This window comes from Pteronotus mesoamericanus, unplaced genomic scaffold (genome assembly GCF_021234165.1).
Source record: "Pteronotus mesoamericanus isolate MK-2021 breed Mesoamerican mustached bat unplaced genomic scaffold, CSHL_Meso_final contig_90, whole genome shotgun sequence".
In the NCBI taxonomy this organism is placed as follows: domain Eukaryota; kingdom Metazoa; phylum Chordata; class Mammalia; order Chiroptera; family Mormoopidae; genus Pteronotus; species Pteronotus mesoamericanus.
Window position 1 is genome coordinate 16,227,582 of NW_026555277.1, and position 15,311 is coordinate 16,242,892.

At 39.2% G+C, this 15,311-nt stretch overlaps 1 protein-coding gene across 1 annotated transcript in view; it reads right to left on the reverse strand.

Annotated features, from left to right (window-relative positions):
• Positions 1-15,311, reverse strand: part of PTH2R (parathyroid hormone 2 receptor) — a 57,615-nt gene that overhangs the window by 41,365 nt on the left and 939 nt on the right. Inside the window, exon 2 of the mRNA XM_054586193.1 lies at positions 2,409-2,511. Within this exon, the coding sequence (XP_054442168.1) occupies positions 2,409-2,511 (103 nt within the window). The remainder of the gene's footprint in view (positions 1-2,408; positions 2,512-15,311) is intronic.

Here is a 15,311-nt window from a genome sequence, read left to right on the forward strand (position 1 = left end):
CTTTTACTGCCTCCTCTACACATCTCATTCCTCTGATCCCTCCCCAATGAATGAAGCTGCCTTTTACATAGTTAGGATGCCTCTGTTATCAATAACACCATGCTGAACAGTATCAGTCTCCCTAACTACATCATTATCTCCATGGGGCAAGGACAGAATCTGATGCATTTTTTCCAGTGCTTAGTGCAGAAGCAACGCATTGTGGACACATAACATATTTGATAAATGTTAAAAGGACACTGAAGAAGATAATGTTGGACTAAGTAATCCCTAAGATATCTTTCAGCTCAAAATTTCCTGAGACATCATAGAAAATAGTTCATTCAGGCCTCCATAGATAATAATCCTCATAACTTCCTCTTAGTGTGGTGCTCCTTCCATGTTCTTTGGAGGTAGCATGGGCGATCCCCCTTTTTGATACTATTAGTCTGGCCATTCAGACAGCCACTTTCCAGTACAAGATACCAACAAAGGCTAAGTTAATATAAAAACCTTCTTAAAACATGACTTAGCTGGCTGTAAATGATAACAATAACTCCGAGGCCAGAAATTATTCCATCGGGTCAACAAGCACTGCATTTGTGGCTTTTCTAGGTTAATCGCTAAAAGAATTAAATGTATATATATATATATATATATATATATATATATATATATATATATCTTAAAAACTAATAGGGGGAGGAAGGATGAAACAAGAAAAAAAAGTCTCAATTCAAAAGAAGCCAAAAGAAGGTGGGGTGAGTAGTGGAAGGAGGAAAAAGATGGTGAAATGAAAAACCCAAATAAGATTAATTAAATAGTAGAATTAAATTCAGGTACTATATATTAATAAACACAATTAATGTAACTGGACTTGTATATGCCTAATATTTTCAAAATATATGAAGCAAAAAATCCACCATCAGAGTGGGAGATTTTAAGATATAAACCTCAGATGAGAATAGGTCAAGCAGATGAAAATCATTACAGATACAGAATACACGAACAATACAACCAATAACCTTAACCTAGGAGACACTGTAAAACAATATACTCAGAGAATCACACTCCTTTGAAGACCACATGGAACATTTATTAAAATTGACCACACTATAAGCCATTTTTCACAATATATTCTTATTTTTTTAATTGTTGTTCAGTTACAGTTGTCCCACCATTTTCCCTGTTGCTCTCCCCTGCCCACCCCTCCCCCCCACAGTCAGTCCCCACCGCATTGTCCACACCTATGAGACCTCTGTTCCTGTTCCTGGACTCGCCCCTTCCCCTTCTTTCTCCCATTATCTCCCTCCCCCGTCCCCTCTGGTCACTGTCAGTTTGTTCCTTATTTTTATGTCTCTAGTTCTATTTTGCTCGTTTGTTTTGCTGATTAGGTTCCACTTAGAGGTGAGATCATATGGTCTTTTTCTTTCACCGCCTGGCTTATTTCACTTAGCATAATGCTCTCCAGTTCTATCCACCCTGTCATGAAAGGTAAGAGCTCCTCTTTCTTTCTGCTGCATAGTATTCCATTGTATAAATGAACCACAGTTTTTTGATCCACTAATTTACTGATGGGCACACAGGCCGTTTCCAGCACTTGGCAATTGTAAATAACACTGCTATGAACATAGGGGTGCACAGGTTTTTTTTAATTGGAGCTTCAGGATTCTTCGGGTATAATCCCAGCAGTTACAACACATTCTTAAAAATCAGTATCCTGCAGACCACATTCTTTGATAACAACCGAGAGAACTCAAACACAAAACTTTTTTAATATCTGGAGACTAGAAGGAAACAGATATCAAACTACATATTTTATTACAGGACATGGCTTTAAGGACATTATCTGCTGCATTCAGATTACTGAGAATTTAGGGAGTAAATAGTAAATAGAAGTTGTCCGCTCAGATGAATTTGCAACTATTTAACTAACTACATAAGGAGTCAGACAGATGAAGATCAAATAATCACTTTAAGAAAAAAGTCTTTTGGAGAACATGGCCTAGGTACATATAAATGGGCTTGCTTATTTGCTCCTCTGGATTTTAGATACTACAAAAAATTGCAGGCCATACACACAAAGACAGAGCCTACCCCTCCAAGCTTACTGCATGGTCATGGATAAGCAAGCCAACATGCGTGTTCTCTGCAAGCAGACTGATCCCAAAGAGAGGCCAAAGGGGCACAGGCTAGTATGTACAGCTGCTCTTCCAAACTCACAAATCAAGCAAGTTACTCCTCCCAGAGGGAGAGAAAAGCTAATGGGTTAAAGAGATGGAAAGAGCCTTCTTTCCACACGCCCTGGCCACATGGAAATGAAATGACTATTGAGGGTCTCCTAATACTAAATAAGGAGGAAAATTGGCAATCTTGGTGCATACTGGAGGATGGGCACAAGACGGACACAATTTACTCAGGATCGTTACCTCCTTCCTGGAGCTGAGCGGTGATATTGAGCTCACACTGTACTTTAGCTCTCAGCACAAGGACAATCTGCTCTTCTATGGTAATGGTGCCATCAGAATCCAGCTGCAGAAATAAACAAAACATAAACAGTGAAAAACATTGTCATAATATTTTTTAAAACCATGATGTACAGTTGAGTGATTTTACCTTCTACTATAATTGAAAATTAAAGTTTTGATATCAATCTGAAGTAGTCCTTTATTTGAATCAAAATTCAAAATCCAACAGTGAATAAGATTTTAGGATAATCTGACTTTTACCTATTTGCCTAAAGAAAAAACAAAAAACAATCCCATACTAGAAAATTTTAACATAACTAGGTAATTATATTAAATGTACTATAATTAGAAAAATAATAAACAGATTGGAAATTTCCTAGAATATTATGGAGACCCAATATTTTATTAATTCTCTTGCAATATGTCGGTTATAGCACACAGAAAGAGAATGGACTAGAAGACTAAATTTAGCTCTACTGAAAAATTACTGTGAAACCTTGGGCAAATCACTCAACATCTTTAGGATCATCATAGGCCTATACCTGCACTTGGCCCAGGAATCAGAGAAGTTAAAGGAAGACCCAGGGAAGAGGAGAGAGTTGCAGGTCTGCCTCCGGCCCCTCTCTAATGAGAGGAGCCCGCAGATAAGGAATCAACTGTGCGAGATATGAAAGTGCCAGCCTTGGCCTTCTGAGTGTAAGAAAACAAAACAGTTGCCCCTTCGTCTTTGCCCTCCAATGCTCATGAAATATTGTCTCTTGTGGCTCACCCTAACCAGAAACATAAAGCAAAGGGGATTCTGGAAAATATAGCCTAACACTGCCAAGTTTACACATCACAAAGCCACCAGAATCCACCTCTGTCAACCTGGCACCATATAGATCTCTTTAAACCACTTAGTTTCCAAAACATTCGATAACAAAGTCATGCTTCTATCTAACATGATGCAATTTATTTTGTACCAAGAGTGATTCCAGAGGAACAGAACTTTAAGGCAGGAAAAATATGTATTTGTCATCTATGGCTGTATGGCAAATTAACCCAAAACTTTGTGGCTTAAAACAACAAGCATTAATTATCTCACAACTTCAAGAGGTTTAGCTGGGTGGTTCTGGCTCAGTCTCTTCTTATGAGAAACATGTGGTAGGGTTCCTCACCACACAGTTGTCTCTATATGGGTGCTTGAGTGTCCCTACGTGTCAACTGGCTTCCCACAGAGAGTGATTCCAGAAAGAAAGCAAGGTAATGAGAATGCCTTTCATGATCTATTCTCAGATGTCACTCACAATCAGCCCCATCATATTCTATTTGTTAAAAGCCAGTCAGTCACCAACTCTCACTCAAGGAAGAAGAAATTAACTCTCTTCCTCTTAAAGAGAGGCATCAAAAAAATATATTTTGAAGCAACAACAATTTTCTGCAAGTGATCATCTATTTCCCAGAAAAAGAATACTTAGTATTCTGTGCTCTGTAGGTTTATCAAGGATAACAGGGTCCAGAGTGTTGCAGTTCCCTTTTCAGTTAGGGACTTAGAGATTCTTAAATCAAATGAAATGCGATTACCTATCAGTCTATCTAAGTGACAAACTCCCTATAATCCTTTGTAAATCCCAAATCTTTAATTTCAGGCTGCAAATACACTTATTCTCTAGAAGCATTATTTAAGGAAAGTGGGGAAAAAAGCCTTTTTATATATATTTAATATTATAAATATTATATTTATAATAAGTCATTGTGGACTGAATATTAGAAATCAGAAGATGTTTACATCATTAGACATAAAAAATAAAATTACAGATTATTAATATTATGGTTTTAAATGACACAAAATGGTAGGCTGACAGGTTAAACTGAAATGAAGGATACAGAAAAAATATCTGTCATGAAAACTAGTTTTAGTAACAAAAAATTGTTTTATTCCTGAAAATTATGAGTTTATTATTTTCTAATATTGATGTATTGATAATATAAAGAGTAGCTCAATAAATAATCAGGTATATAGTTTTGGAGATTGCTGGATAGTATTCATAGCTCAATGTCCACATATATTTTAATAATTTATTTTATGAAAAAAGAGAATGATCAAAAACTAACTTGAGGGGGGTTGGCATATACAACAGAATCTAACTACATATAAGGATAACACAGGGCAGACTATGAGTTATAAGTAGCCACACTAAAAGTGAGCCATAAAATCTCACATATTCTAAAGAGAGAATAAAATAAAAACAGATGACTCATCTGAGTAGACATGGAAGGAAAATTAACTTCCCTATTCATTCTCCAGAAAGTAAGGCAACATTCAACGTTTTTTATCTTTTTTTCAGCTCAACAGTTAATTTCTTTGACTTAAATCCTAGAAAAATACTGTGTAAGCTGTGACCAAATTTCAGAACTATTCATTTGATTCAGAAAAATTTGACTTCAGTATCAAACAGAAATATTTCAAATCAATCCTTGTACCATTTTTACTTGAACGAATGCATTTTTGTTTTCTTTTCTGTATATGTGGCCCTTTTCCTAGAATAATCTTTACAGGAACATAAGTATTTTTTAAATGATGGCTTCTAAACATATTTTATTCTAAAAAAATGTAGCCACTTTAATTCAGGAGCAAATCTGATTAAGATGTACTAATTCATGATCTGTTAAATTAATTTTTAGTCATTTCAAGTGAGAGTGAGAAAATGCTTAATATTTTTTACACTGCCTTTTTCCCTCCTTTATTACAGATACGAGTGTTCTTCACTGTAGACATTAAAATCATAGTTTATTTGAAACAGAAGAGCACTTCTCATACTCAACATCTACTTCAATGTTTCATATTCAATGTTATTCCAAAAGCAATAATTGCATCCAAAACAAAATGGTGCTTATGGAAAAATAGATGTTAGTAATTTTTCATGGACAAGTGATCATTTACAATTTGAAATAAAATGTTGGATTTCAATCTGTCACATCCTTGATAGCTAAAAGAAGCTCTAATTTGATCATGTGTATTGTACTAAAAGTGCCTATTGTTGCATTATAGATGCTAATTGTTTATGTCAAAATATGAATCCTCATAATTACAATATTCATATTTACTCCATTTTAAAGTCAACATGAATCCATAAATTAGATGCATTTTAAAAGAAGCATTCTAGAACTTCTACTTCTGGTGTAATGGAGTAATATATTTCCTCTATTCCTCCCAGTAAGTACAACTAAAAACTCTGAACATTATACATAAAATGAATGGAGGATGATTCTGAAAAGTGGAAAGGAGAAAGCAGACCAGGTAGAGACCTCAGATCCTGAAGAACAATATAGTAGGAAATTCTCTGGGTTTTCTTTTGGCCCCATATACTCCTAGCTTGGATCTGTAGAAACTGGCAACTCTGAAACACCAACAGGTGCTGACAAAAACAAACAAACAAACAAACAAACCAAAAAAAACCCCTGCTCTTTATGGCCAAGAAAAGAAAGAAGCAGTCTGACAAGACAAAACTTTTAGACAACAGCAGCTCGACCCAAACAGCACAGATAAAAAACACAGTGCAATCTTCATCCACGTTAGCAAATGCCAAGCGTACAGAGTTTTGAGGAGGAGCTGTAAGGCCGTGCCCCTGCACCCTCCCCAGAGTAGTTTCAGAGCTAAGTAGCGAGGCGGGACTTCCCCCCACACGGGTCTGTAACAAGGCCACTCAGAGTCCTCCCACTCCAGGTGCCAGTGAGGACCGCAGGGGGAGCCTGGACTTCCACCCCAACCTGTCAGTGACAGGGTGTCCCTCCATCTCCCCGCTGGGGCAGTGTCAGAGAAGACCTAGTGGGTCAGCCCAGCACTGAGCTCACCCCATCGTGAGAATACGTGAGAGCAGAACTGATGCCCCCACCCACTGAGGACAAGGGGCTCCTCACCTTGGCTGTCAACAGCAGCTGGCAGGGGCACCTAACCTTCTACCTCTACTGAGAAGCTACAAGGTGAAATTTCTCAGCACATGGATGTGAATCCACAGGTAAAGCTGGCTTCAGGAGAATGAGAGAACGTAAAATTCATGAGGGCAGGGGCTTAGGGTTCTGCATTTTTTGGTCAGTGTACCCTTACTCTACCAAGTACTTGTCTTTGGCACACAGTTGGTGAGGAATAAAGTGGATGTTGGAGAGGTGTACAAATGCTCTACCTTCTTCATAAGGTGATTGTGAGAATTAAAGAAAAAAATGCACATAGAGTGCCTAAGAGCCTTTATAGAGTGAAAACTGTATAAGCATTAACTATGACGACAGCTATTATCACTAAGTCTATAGTTTTACCACCTTCTAAATATACAGTATTTGACCAAACTAAATTTACTAAAGCAAAAATAAAGAAAATGCTGAACATGAGAAACCTTGGGCAGAGATCAGGCAGGCCTTTCCATCCCCGAGTGAGGATCTGCCATCGACACCATACACATACCGAGGCCAGAGGCAGATTGGATACATTAGAAAGAAGGAAAATGAACAGACATTGCAGGAGGAGTGCTGGAAGTCAAAAACAGAGGCAAGGGACGCATCTCTACTTACTGGCAATCTGTCTCCTCCATAGTTAAAGCTTCTTGGAAGACAGGGCCATGTCTTAATCCCTTTAGGTGCCTGCACAATGAACATAATACTTAGCAGCCCAGTGCAATTTTACTAAATTGAAAATGAAGAGACCTCGGGAGAAAGAATTTTAATTGAAGGATATCTCTCTATGCTCACAGAAAAGACTTCTTCCTACTCATTCTACAGTGTTTGTGCTGGTTTAGCAACAAGGACTGTTGAGCATATTTATTCTACAAGTATTTGCTGAGGCCATCCACGGGGAAGACACTGTCTACAGGGACTACACATCTGGCCCTGGGGGAGGTCAGGGGTTACAATGTGGCTCTCAGGCCCTTAGTACACATTTACTATGAGTGGTACAAAAAACACAAGAGACTCAGAAACAAAGTGCCGTTACTAATACGTTACCAACCTCATGGAAATAGAAGTCTGCTGTACCATTCAGATTGATTTTAAAAGGCATTTTTGAGACTACAGGAAAGCCCCATATGTCTACTCAAGTTTTCATCTAATTCTTAGATGTCTCTAACAGATCTCTAAGTTCAATTAATCAACATGAAAATTGTGCTTAAGTTTTGCTTACATGTGTCTAGGGCCGTACCATACTAAATGTGCCAAATCTCGTTGATCTCGGACGTTTTTCTTACGTGACTATGAAACGCTTCTGGGTGCTGTGTCTTACAGACTTTAGTCATCTAGAAAACAAGATGCTAAATTATATGGTGAGAGAAGTTCCTCCTAGGTACTCATTATAGGCATGAGTGCCTCTCTGAAGGCAGATTCTCCTGGGGCATCGGCAGAAGGCCATCAAGATTCAGTGTATCCCATGCCCACATCCTGGGGTTAAATGCATTGTTAAACACAATCTTAATCTCAAAAAGTGTCTTTAAAAAATAATTGAAAAACTTTTTCTCACAGAAAACAGAGTTAGCCTGATTATATAAGTAGGAATATGACAGGTGGTATAAATTATTCTCATTTAGGAAATTTCAGCCAGCTTGCAACTTCATGTAAAGGGTTTCATAAAGGAGAGGTAGAAGTCTACCTGCAGGCACTATCATTACACGTATAAGACGCTTCCAGTCTTGTCACAAAAATATCTGGCCAAAGAATATTAAACAACATTTTTGTTTGCTAGGTATTTTAATTTTTTATCAACCTGTATCTATTATTAACAAAAGTATTTGAAATCTTTGCTAATTCAAGTAGCAATATATAATAGCCTTTCTACCTATGATCATGCAAACATCAATATTTAATGAGCATCTACTGGGAAGCATAATCCTGTAGAAAAATTACTAGGAATCAGTTCTTTTTTTTTTTTTCAAGTTACCTAGTATCTGCGGCAGGAGCTCAATACAACTAATATGACATTTTTTAAAGAAATAACATATTTATGACTTTGAAATAAATATCATACATGCTGTCATTCAAACTCCTATTCTAGCTTACATAGAGCAACTTCACAAAATTAGCAATGATGTTACATCTATCAAAGACCTACAGCAAATATCATAATTAATAATAAATCTTCAGCAGTCCTATTGAAGTAATAAGACACCTGCTATAATAACTACCATTTGATGTTATACAAGGAGTTCTAGCTAATGTGATATAATAAGACAAAAAGAAAAAGAAAAAACAGATAGATACTGGAGAAAATTGTTATTTTCAAGAATAAATTTGGTAGGCATGAATTAATCAATAAAAATAATACAGATCATCTATACCAGCCATAATTAGAAAATGCAATAGAAATTGTGATAACGATGATGATGATGACGACGACAATGATGACAACAACGATGGCGAACACTTACTGTAAGCAAACTCTACAATGGGCGTGGGGGACTCCGTCCCTCAGAATCCTCCCGTTCACCACGGATGAAAGAGCAAGTACTTCCAGACACCAACTGTCTGTCAAGAAAAGGGGATGGCGATTCCCTCTAGTGCAGAATGACCCGGGCGCCTTTGTTCAATGGCTTTTATTGAGAGGATTGCAGGCGAGGGATAAGGCAACAGTGATGTATAGGTAATTTAATTATATCAGCAGCTTAAGCTTACAGAGGATAGATACTGTTTAAAGATGACAATGGCAGGAACACACGGAACTGCTTCACATCCGTGTTGAGCAAACATTATAGCGCCAGGTGGGATTTGGGTCAGGGTCCAGGAGTTTGGTACATTTCTTTCCCAGCCTTGAGCTGGTTATCTGGTATGAGATTAACAGAGCTTGAAGGAGAAGCAAAGCATGCTTCAAAGAGTGTAATTCACTTCTAAGTCTGATTTCCCCCAGGGGCCCTCGGAGTCATTATTGGGTCTTGCCTGCCTCCAGCTTTACCGTTGTTCCAGCCTTTCCCAGGCCCCAGCTCGCGCGGGGCTACAGTTACCGATACCACTGAAAGCAGCCCCCTACAGACAGGCCCTACATTCAATGCTTCTCCGGACGTTTTCACGTAACCCACACACCAACACCATGAATTCGGCATAGGTCATCCCTGTTCTGTAGATGAAGAAACTGAGTTTTTGAGATGTTAAGTCATAGCTAAAAGAGTAGGAAACAGATTCCAAATTCTGTGCCTGATAAAGTCCCTAACCTTAACCATTTTGCATAGTAGCCTCCCCCAAGAAAGCTATGGTTTGCTTTATTTGAGAATCAGCCAGTGGAATGCATGCCAAACTCAACCCTGAGCCTGCCTGCCTGTCATTGACTAAGAAAAGAACCCGCGGGAAACACGGGCTCCCTCAGAGGCAAACTCTACCAACACCCGCCTCCCCGTCTTCATGACCAGGCACGGCTGCCATTGTCTCAGCTGTACCCCCAGCAGCCATTTTGCCCTTTAGAATAGAGTGGCCTTTTTAAAATTAAAACTTGACTAAATGATTAGGGACTTAAGTTCCAAGTGGGATCAAAGAAATTGAATTTTCTTGGAATGAAAGAAATAAAAATTAGCTTATTCTAACATTGTTGGAGAACTCATCACCCAAAGGCAACCTGCTCATTGCCACAGGGAGTTCCAAACTGTTTCTTAGCCCCTTGGTCCTGTGGATTTATAATCCAGAGGTAATAGTACAGAAAACTGTGTGCATGCTCTTTTCCAATCAAGTTGACTGGCCCTCTTAATTACATTATATTCTCACTGAGAATATTATTCACACCCGTAGCCTCAGGTACTCCATATAGAGTAATGTCACTAAATCCAAGGCTTTTCTCAAGCTCCATAATCCAATATCCAACCTCCTACTAAATATATCACAGGCTTCTCACACTCATTTTACCTAGAAATTTTACTCTTCAGGCCCGCCCTGCCCAGTCTTCCCTCAGTTGAACAGACCTTCTAACTGCCTCTGGATTCCACCTGCCTTCTTGCACAAGGCAGACACAGCAGCAACCCTCAGAATGGCCACAGCTGCCTTCTGAGCAGTTGCTCTGTCTTCAGATGACTTCTTCAGTGTGGGAGATCGACTTCAATCAAGTACTCATATTAAATTAAAACCTCTATTAGTAGTATGAATAAAATGTCTCATAGTCTCTGAAGGAGAAATCACAAGTAGAAGAGAGAGCATTGCAAGCAGGCAAAACAGCCTTGCAAAATTCTCACACACACACACCCCCACCCATTTAAAAGCCTTCAGTGGCTCCCAATCATGTTCAGATATCATCTCACTCTATTAATAATAACCATTCCATTAAAAGGTCCTTTATTAATCAGCTAATGGAACAAGAGAAAAGAGGTGATATGTTCGTTATCAGACATCTTAAGGCTTTTATCTGCTTGTATACTTTTATTTTTTTCAATGACAGTTTGTTTTTACATTGTTAAATTCCATACTCTCTCACATTCTCTGAGGTAAATACAATTATTTTCCCCATTTTAGAAGGGAGGAAACGGAGAGTCAAAGAGGTGAAATGAACTGCCTAAAGTCACACTGACATTAAAAAATTTAAAGAACAACTCAGAGGAAAGACAAAAACAGAGGGGAAAGAAAGGAGATGATTTCTAGTAGATGACAAAACCAACTGAAGCTCAAGGTAGGAAATCAAATGGAATGTGTGAATGTTTGCTGAAAATGCTCTAATTTTCTTTACAATGAATAGAAAAGGTTTTCAGGAAACGAGACCTGCTCTCTATACATTGCCAAGAAAAAGCCGCATGTGGCTCCCATCCCTCTTGCTGCTCCTGGGTGCCTGGGGCTGAAGGGACCACCCACACTGAGCGCAGCCACCCCCTCAGGGATACCAGCCTTCGCCAAAATTAGAAAACAAAAGGAAACAGTCCTGGCTGTCAACAGGAAAGAAGAACAAATGAAAGCTCAGATCTTTGACTACAATAGCGCTTATGGAAATAAGCCCAACAGAGAGATAATTAGCAGTAAGTTTCAATTTTATTTTGCTGGGGGTAGCTCCCTAGCTTACTATCTTGGAGAAACAGCCTATGTCCCAGTTATGTCCTCTTTTTAAATCTACCAATAATGGCTTGTTGGAAATTCTATCTATTATCACCATAATTTCCAAATAACACAAGAGACAGATACAGAGTGTAGGTTCACTTGCTTTATTTATTATCTATCTACCCCCTTTTATCTCTATACTCCACTCCTACTTGTCTGCCTTCCTATATGCAACCATTTATATGAAACATATATACACATATTTTTTCTGAATGTGTTTACCTGCATTTATTTTAATGTATGTAAATGGTATTGTGTCATACATCTCATTGTTTCTGTGCCATACCTTTTCCTGTTTTAAAGATCGTGTTCATGCTGCTTTGTGTCTATTGAATCAATTGCTTTTTATTGTTCCCAACTCTCTAACACCAGAGAATTATTGCAATAACAGTTATGGGCTTCTGTGAGAAATTCCCCGGGACATATACCCAGAGGTGGACGTTGCTGAGAGGGAGGTATGCATACACATAATTCAGCTAAGCAGTGCCCAGCTGACCGCCATAAAGAGGACACTGATCTGAGGGGTGTCTTCCAGAACAGAAGCCAGGGTGTGATCATGACTCTTTAGCTGTGGGAATTGAGAATATTATCTAAAATCTCTTGGCCCTCTTTCCTCATTCATAAAATGTACCTATCTCATAAAGTCACTGTAAGCATTAAACAGGATAATAACAGATGAAAATGCTTAGCACAGAATTTGGCACAGAATGTTAAGTAGTTTACTATCATCACTGATTATCAGTTTTTTCCCCACCCTGTAAGAGATTTTGGATTTTCTGGTAGACTCTGCTTCTTCACCCTGGAAGGTCAGTAGAACTCATCCTCCTCCGTGCACAGAGTAAGAGTAGAGAGATCATGTTTATTTTATTTTATTTTATTTTATTTTATTTTAAGATCAAGTTTAATGCCCAGGGAGGTTGCGTGTTGACAGAAGAAGAGTGCGGACTCAGCTTTCTGGAGTCCCAGGCCAGGGCCCCTTCCTCTGCGCAAGGACGCCATGGCAGTGCTGGGATTCCACTCAGGCAAGTGTGAGTAAGAGCTAGAAAAAACAAACCTGCCCGCTGGTGTCAGGCCACACCTGCTACTCTATGGAACTTAGGTGCTTACGCTCAGTAAGTCATTAGCTTCTGGGAATTTTTCTAATTGTGCTGATGGATTTGTATTCACTTCCCTGCACGCACACTGAGAGCCACAAGATCTTCTGCTACGGAGCCTGGAGAAGGTGGCTGAGTTGTGTGGGGGCAGCCCAGCAAAGCCAGTGTTGTTCCTTGATAATTCTGCAAGGGAGGCAGCCATGGAGATACCTTGGAGATATCCAAGGTACCTCCGTGGGAGGTACCATGGAGATGGTCCTTCAAGAAAGAACCAGCCATTTGTCTGTAAGGAATGCAGCCTCCAGCGGTACTGCTTTCAAATATCTGTATCAGCCTTGCAGCCAAGTCTGTGCCTTTGTAAACAACCCCGGCCAACAACTGCACACAAGAGGAGTACTAGGACCTGGCCATTTTATCACCACATGGGACTGATGGACAAACTTTGTCCCAGAGCTCTCCATGGGGTTGACCACACATTTGCATCCTGGTCTGAGGCTCTCCCTATCCGATCCTGCCTCTGTACCCTTTTGTCTCTCACGGGCATTACCCCCCAATATACCTACTGCAGCCCTAACTTCAGGGTCTCTTGGGAGGACCCACTGACACAGTAAAGAAATTACTACACATATTCATATAGTGGTCCCCATTATCCTGTGGTACCTGACTGTTTTTAAAAACTTTTTAAATTTATTTCTAGAGAGAAGGAAAGAGAGGGAGACAGAGAGGGAGAGAAATATCAGTGTGTGGTTGCCTCTCGCTCGCCCTCAACTGGAGACCTGGCCTGCAACCCAGGCATGTGCCCTGACTCGGAATCAAATGGAGACCCTTTGGTTCGCAGGCCAGCACTCAATCCACTGAGTCATACCAACCAGGGCATGTAGTATCCGACTTTAGGAAATATATTGCTGGGCTCTGTAATGACACCTGAAGCATGAATGAATGAGTTTTGAACTGTGCATTGAGGCAAAGGCAGCATCTTTACCAAACAAAAACCAAAGAATTTTTGTAAACAATTGGCAAGTACTAGTCTATGTTATCTATTTTGTGATGTCTATAGAATATTAAAGAATTATTCTACACAAGCCAATTCTGCTTGGATGAGCTCTCTTTGTTGTTTTAGCACTATATTAAAATTTTTTGAAATATATCTTTGTATTAGCTGAGAATGAAGATGAAGAAACTGAAGATCAGAGAAGGTGTCCATGAGTCAATGTAAATCACTTTAACTTTCAGATGTCGTTTAAAGTGCCAAAAATGTAATGTATTATCACAGACTGTCATTTCATACAATTCTTAACCTATAAACATACATGAAAGTCAGTTTAAACCAGTGGGTCTCAGCCAGGGTGAATTTTGCCTATAAAAGGCCATTTATCAATATCTAGAGACACGTTTGGTGTCACAAATGCGCCGGGGCGGGAAACGGGAGGCCGCTGGAGTCCAGTGGAAAGAGGATAGGGACGCTCCGCAGTGTCCTACAATGTACCAGACAACCCCCCAACGAAGAATTATAGAGCCCCGAGTGTCAACGGTGCCAGGCTGAGAAGCCAGGTTGGGAAAACAATGTTTAATATCCTGATTGTTTTATTGAAATCTAAAAGTAAAGGAAATACTCTATCCATAGCTCTATCCATAGTGATTTTTTTGTTGTTGTACTAATTAATATTTTCCCATTTTCTTAGAAAAAATAATCTAGAACACTGAGTAAAATAAATAGTGTTCACTTGCCTTTTATACAGGGAAGCAGTGTTTTGAAGCATATTTTTCAAATATCTTATGAGATAGAAATGCAGGAAGTACATTAGAGATTACCAGAGTTCTATAACGATCACCAAAATCTTAGGGGGTTTTTTCCAATACAGTCATATTACTTCTGTTAGTAAAAATGTTCAAGTTTAAGCATACCCTACTGGTTTATTGTTTTTGTTTTTGTTTTTGAGAGGGGGAGAAATATCAATGCGCGTTAACCTCTAGCAGGCCCCCTGCTGGGGACCTGGCCTGCAACACAGGCACGTGCTCTGCACTGGGAATCGAATGGGTACCCATTCAATTCTCAGGCCAGCACTCAATCTACTGAGCCACATCTGCCAGGGAAGCATATCCCGCTCTTAAGTATCCATTGCTAATCTTTCTTTAATTGAATTTATTGGGGTGATATTGGTTAATAAAATTATATAGGTTTCAGGTGTACAATTCTATAATACATCATGTGTACCTTGTACTGCGTGCTCACCACCCCAAGTCAAGTCTCCTTCCACCACCCTTTTCCCCGCTTTACTCTCTTCTACCGCCCCTCACCCTCCTTCCCCTCTGGTAATCGCCATCCCGGTGTCTGGGACTATGAGGGATTTTTTTCTTACTCTTAATCCCCTCACACTTTTCACTCAGCCCCACAACCCACCTCCACTCTGACATCTAATCTTATTAGTCAATGTGTAACACACACATTGTTTGTTTTTTAAAAAACAGAACAAGTTTACGGCAACATCCTGATCGGGTTAGGTAAAGCCCAGTATTTAGCAGAGCACAGTTTCCTTTCATTTATGTGGTTATGTGGTTAAAAAACAATTGCATTTTTAGAGTAATTGAAATTCAAATTGGTCATCTGAAAGCCATTAACATAGTATAAAGTTTATATAGTATCAGTATATAAATCCATGCCTAATTTTCTCATGATGAAGGAATTTAAAAGAAAAAGGGGGGGAAAAAAACCCACAAAAACCCTAGGGCTTTTATTTGATGGTCAAGATAC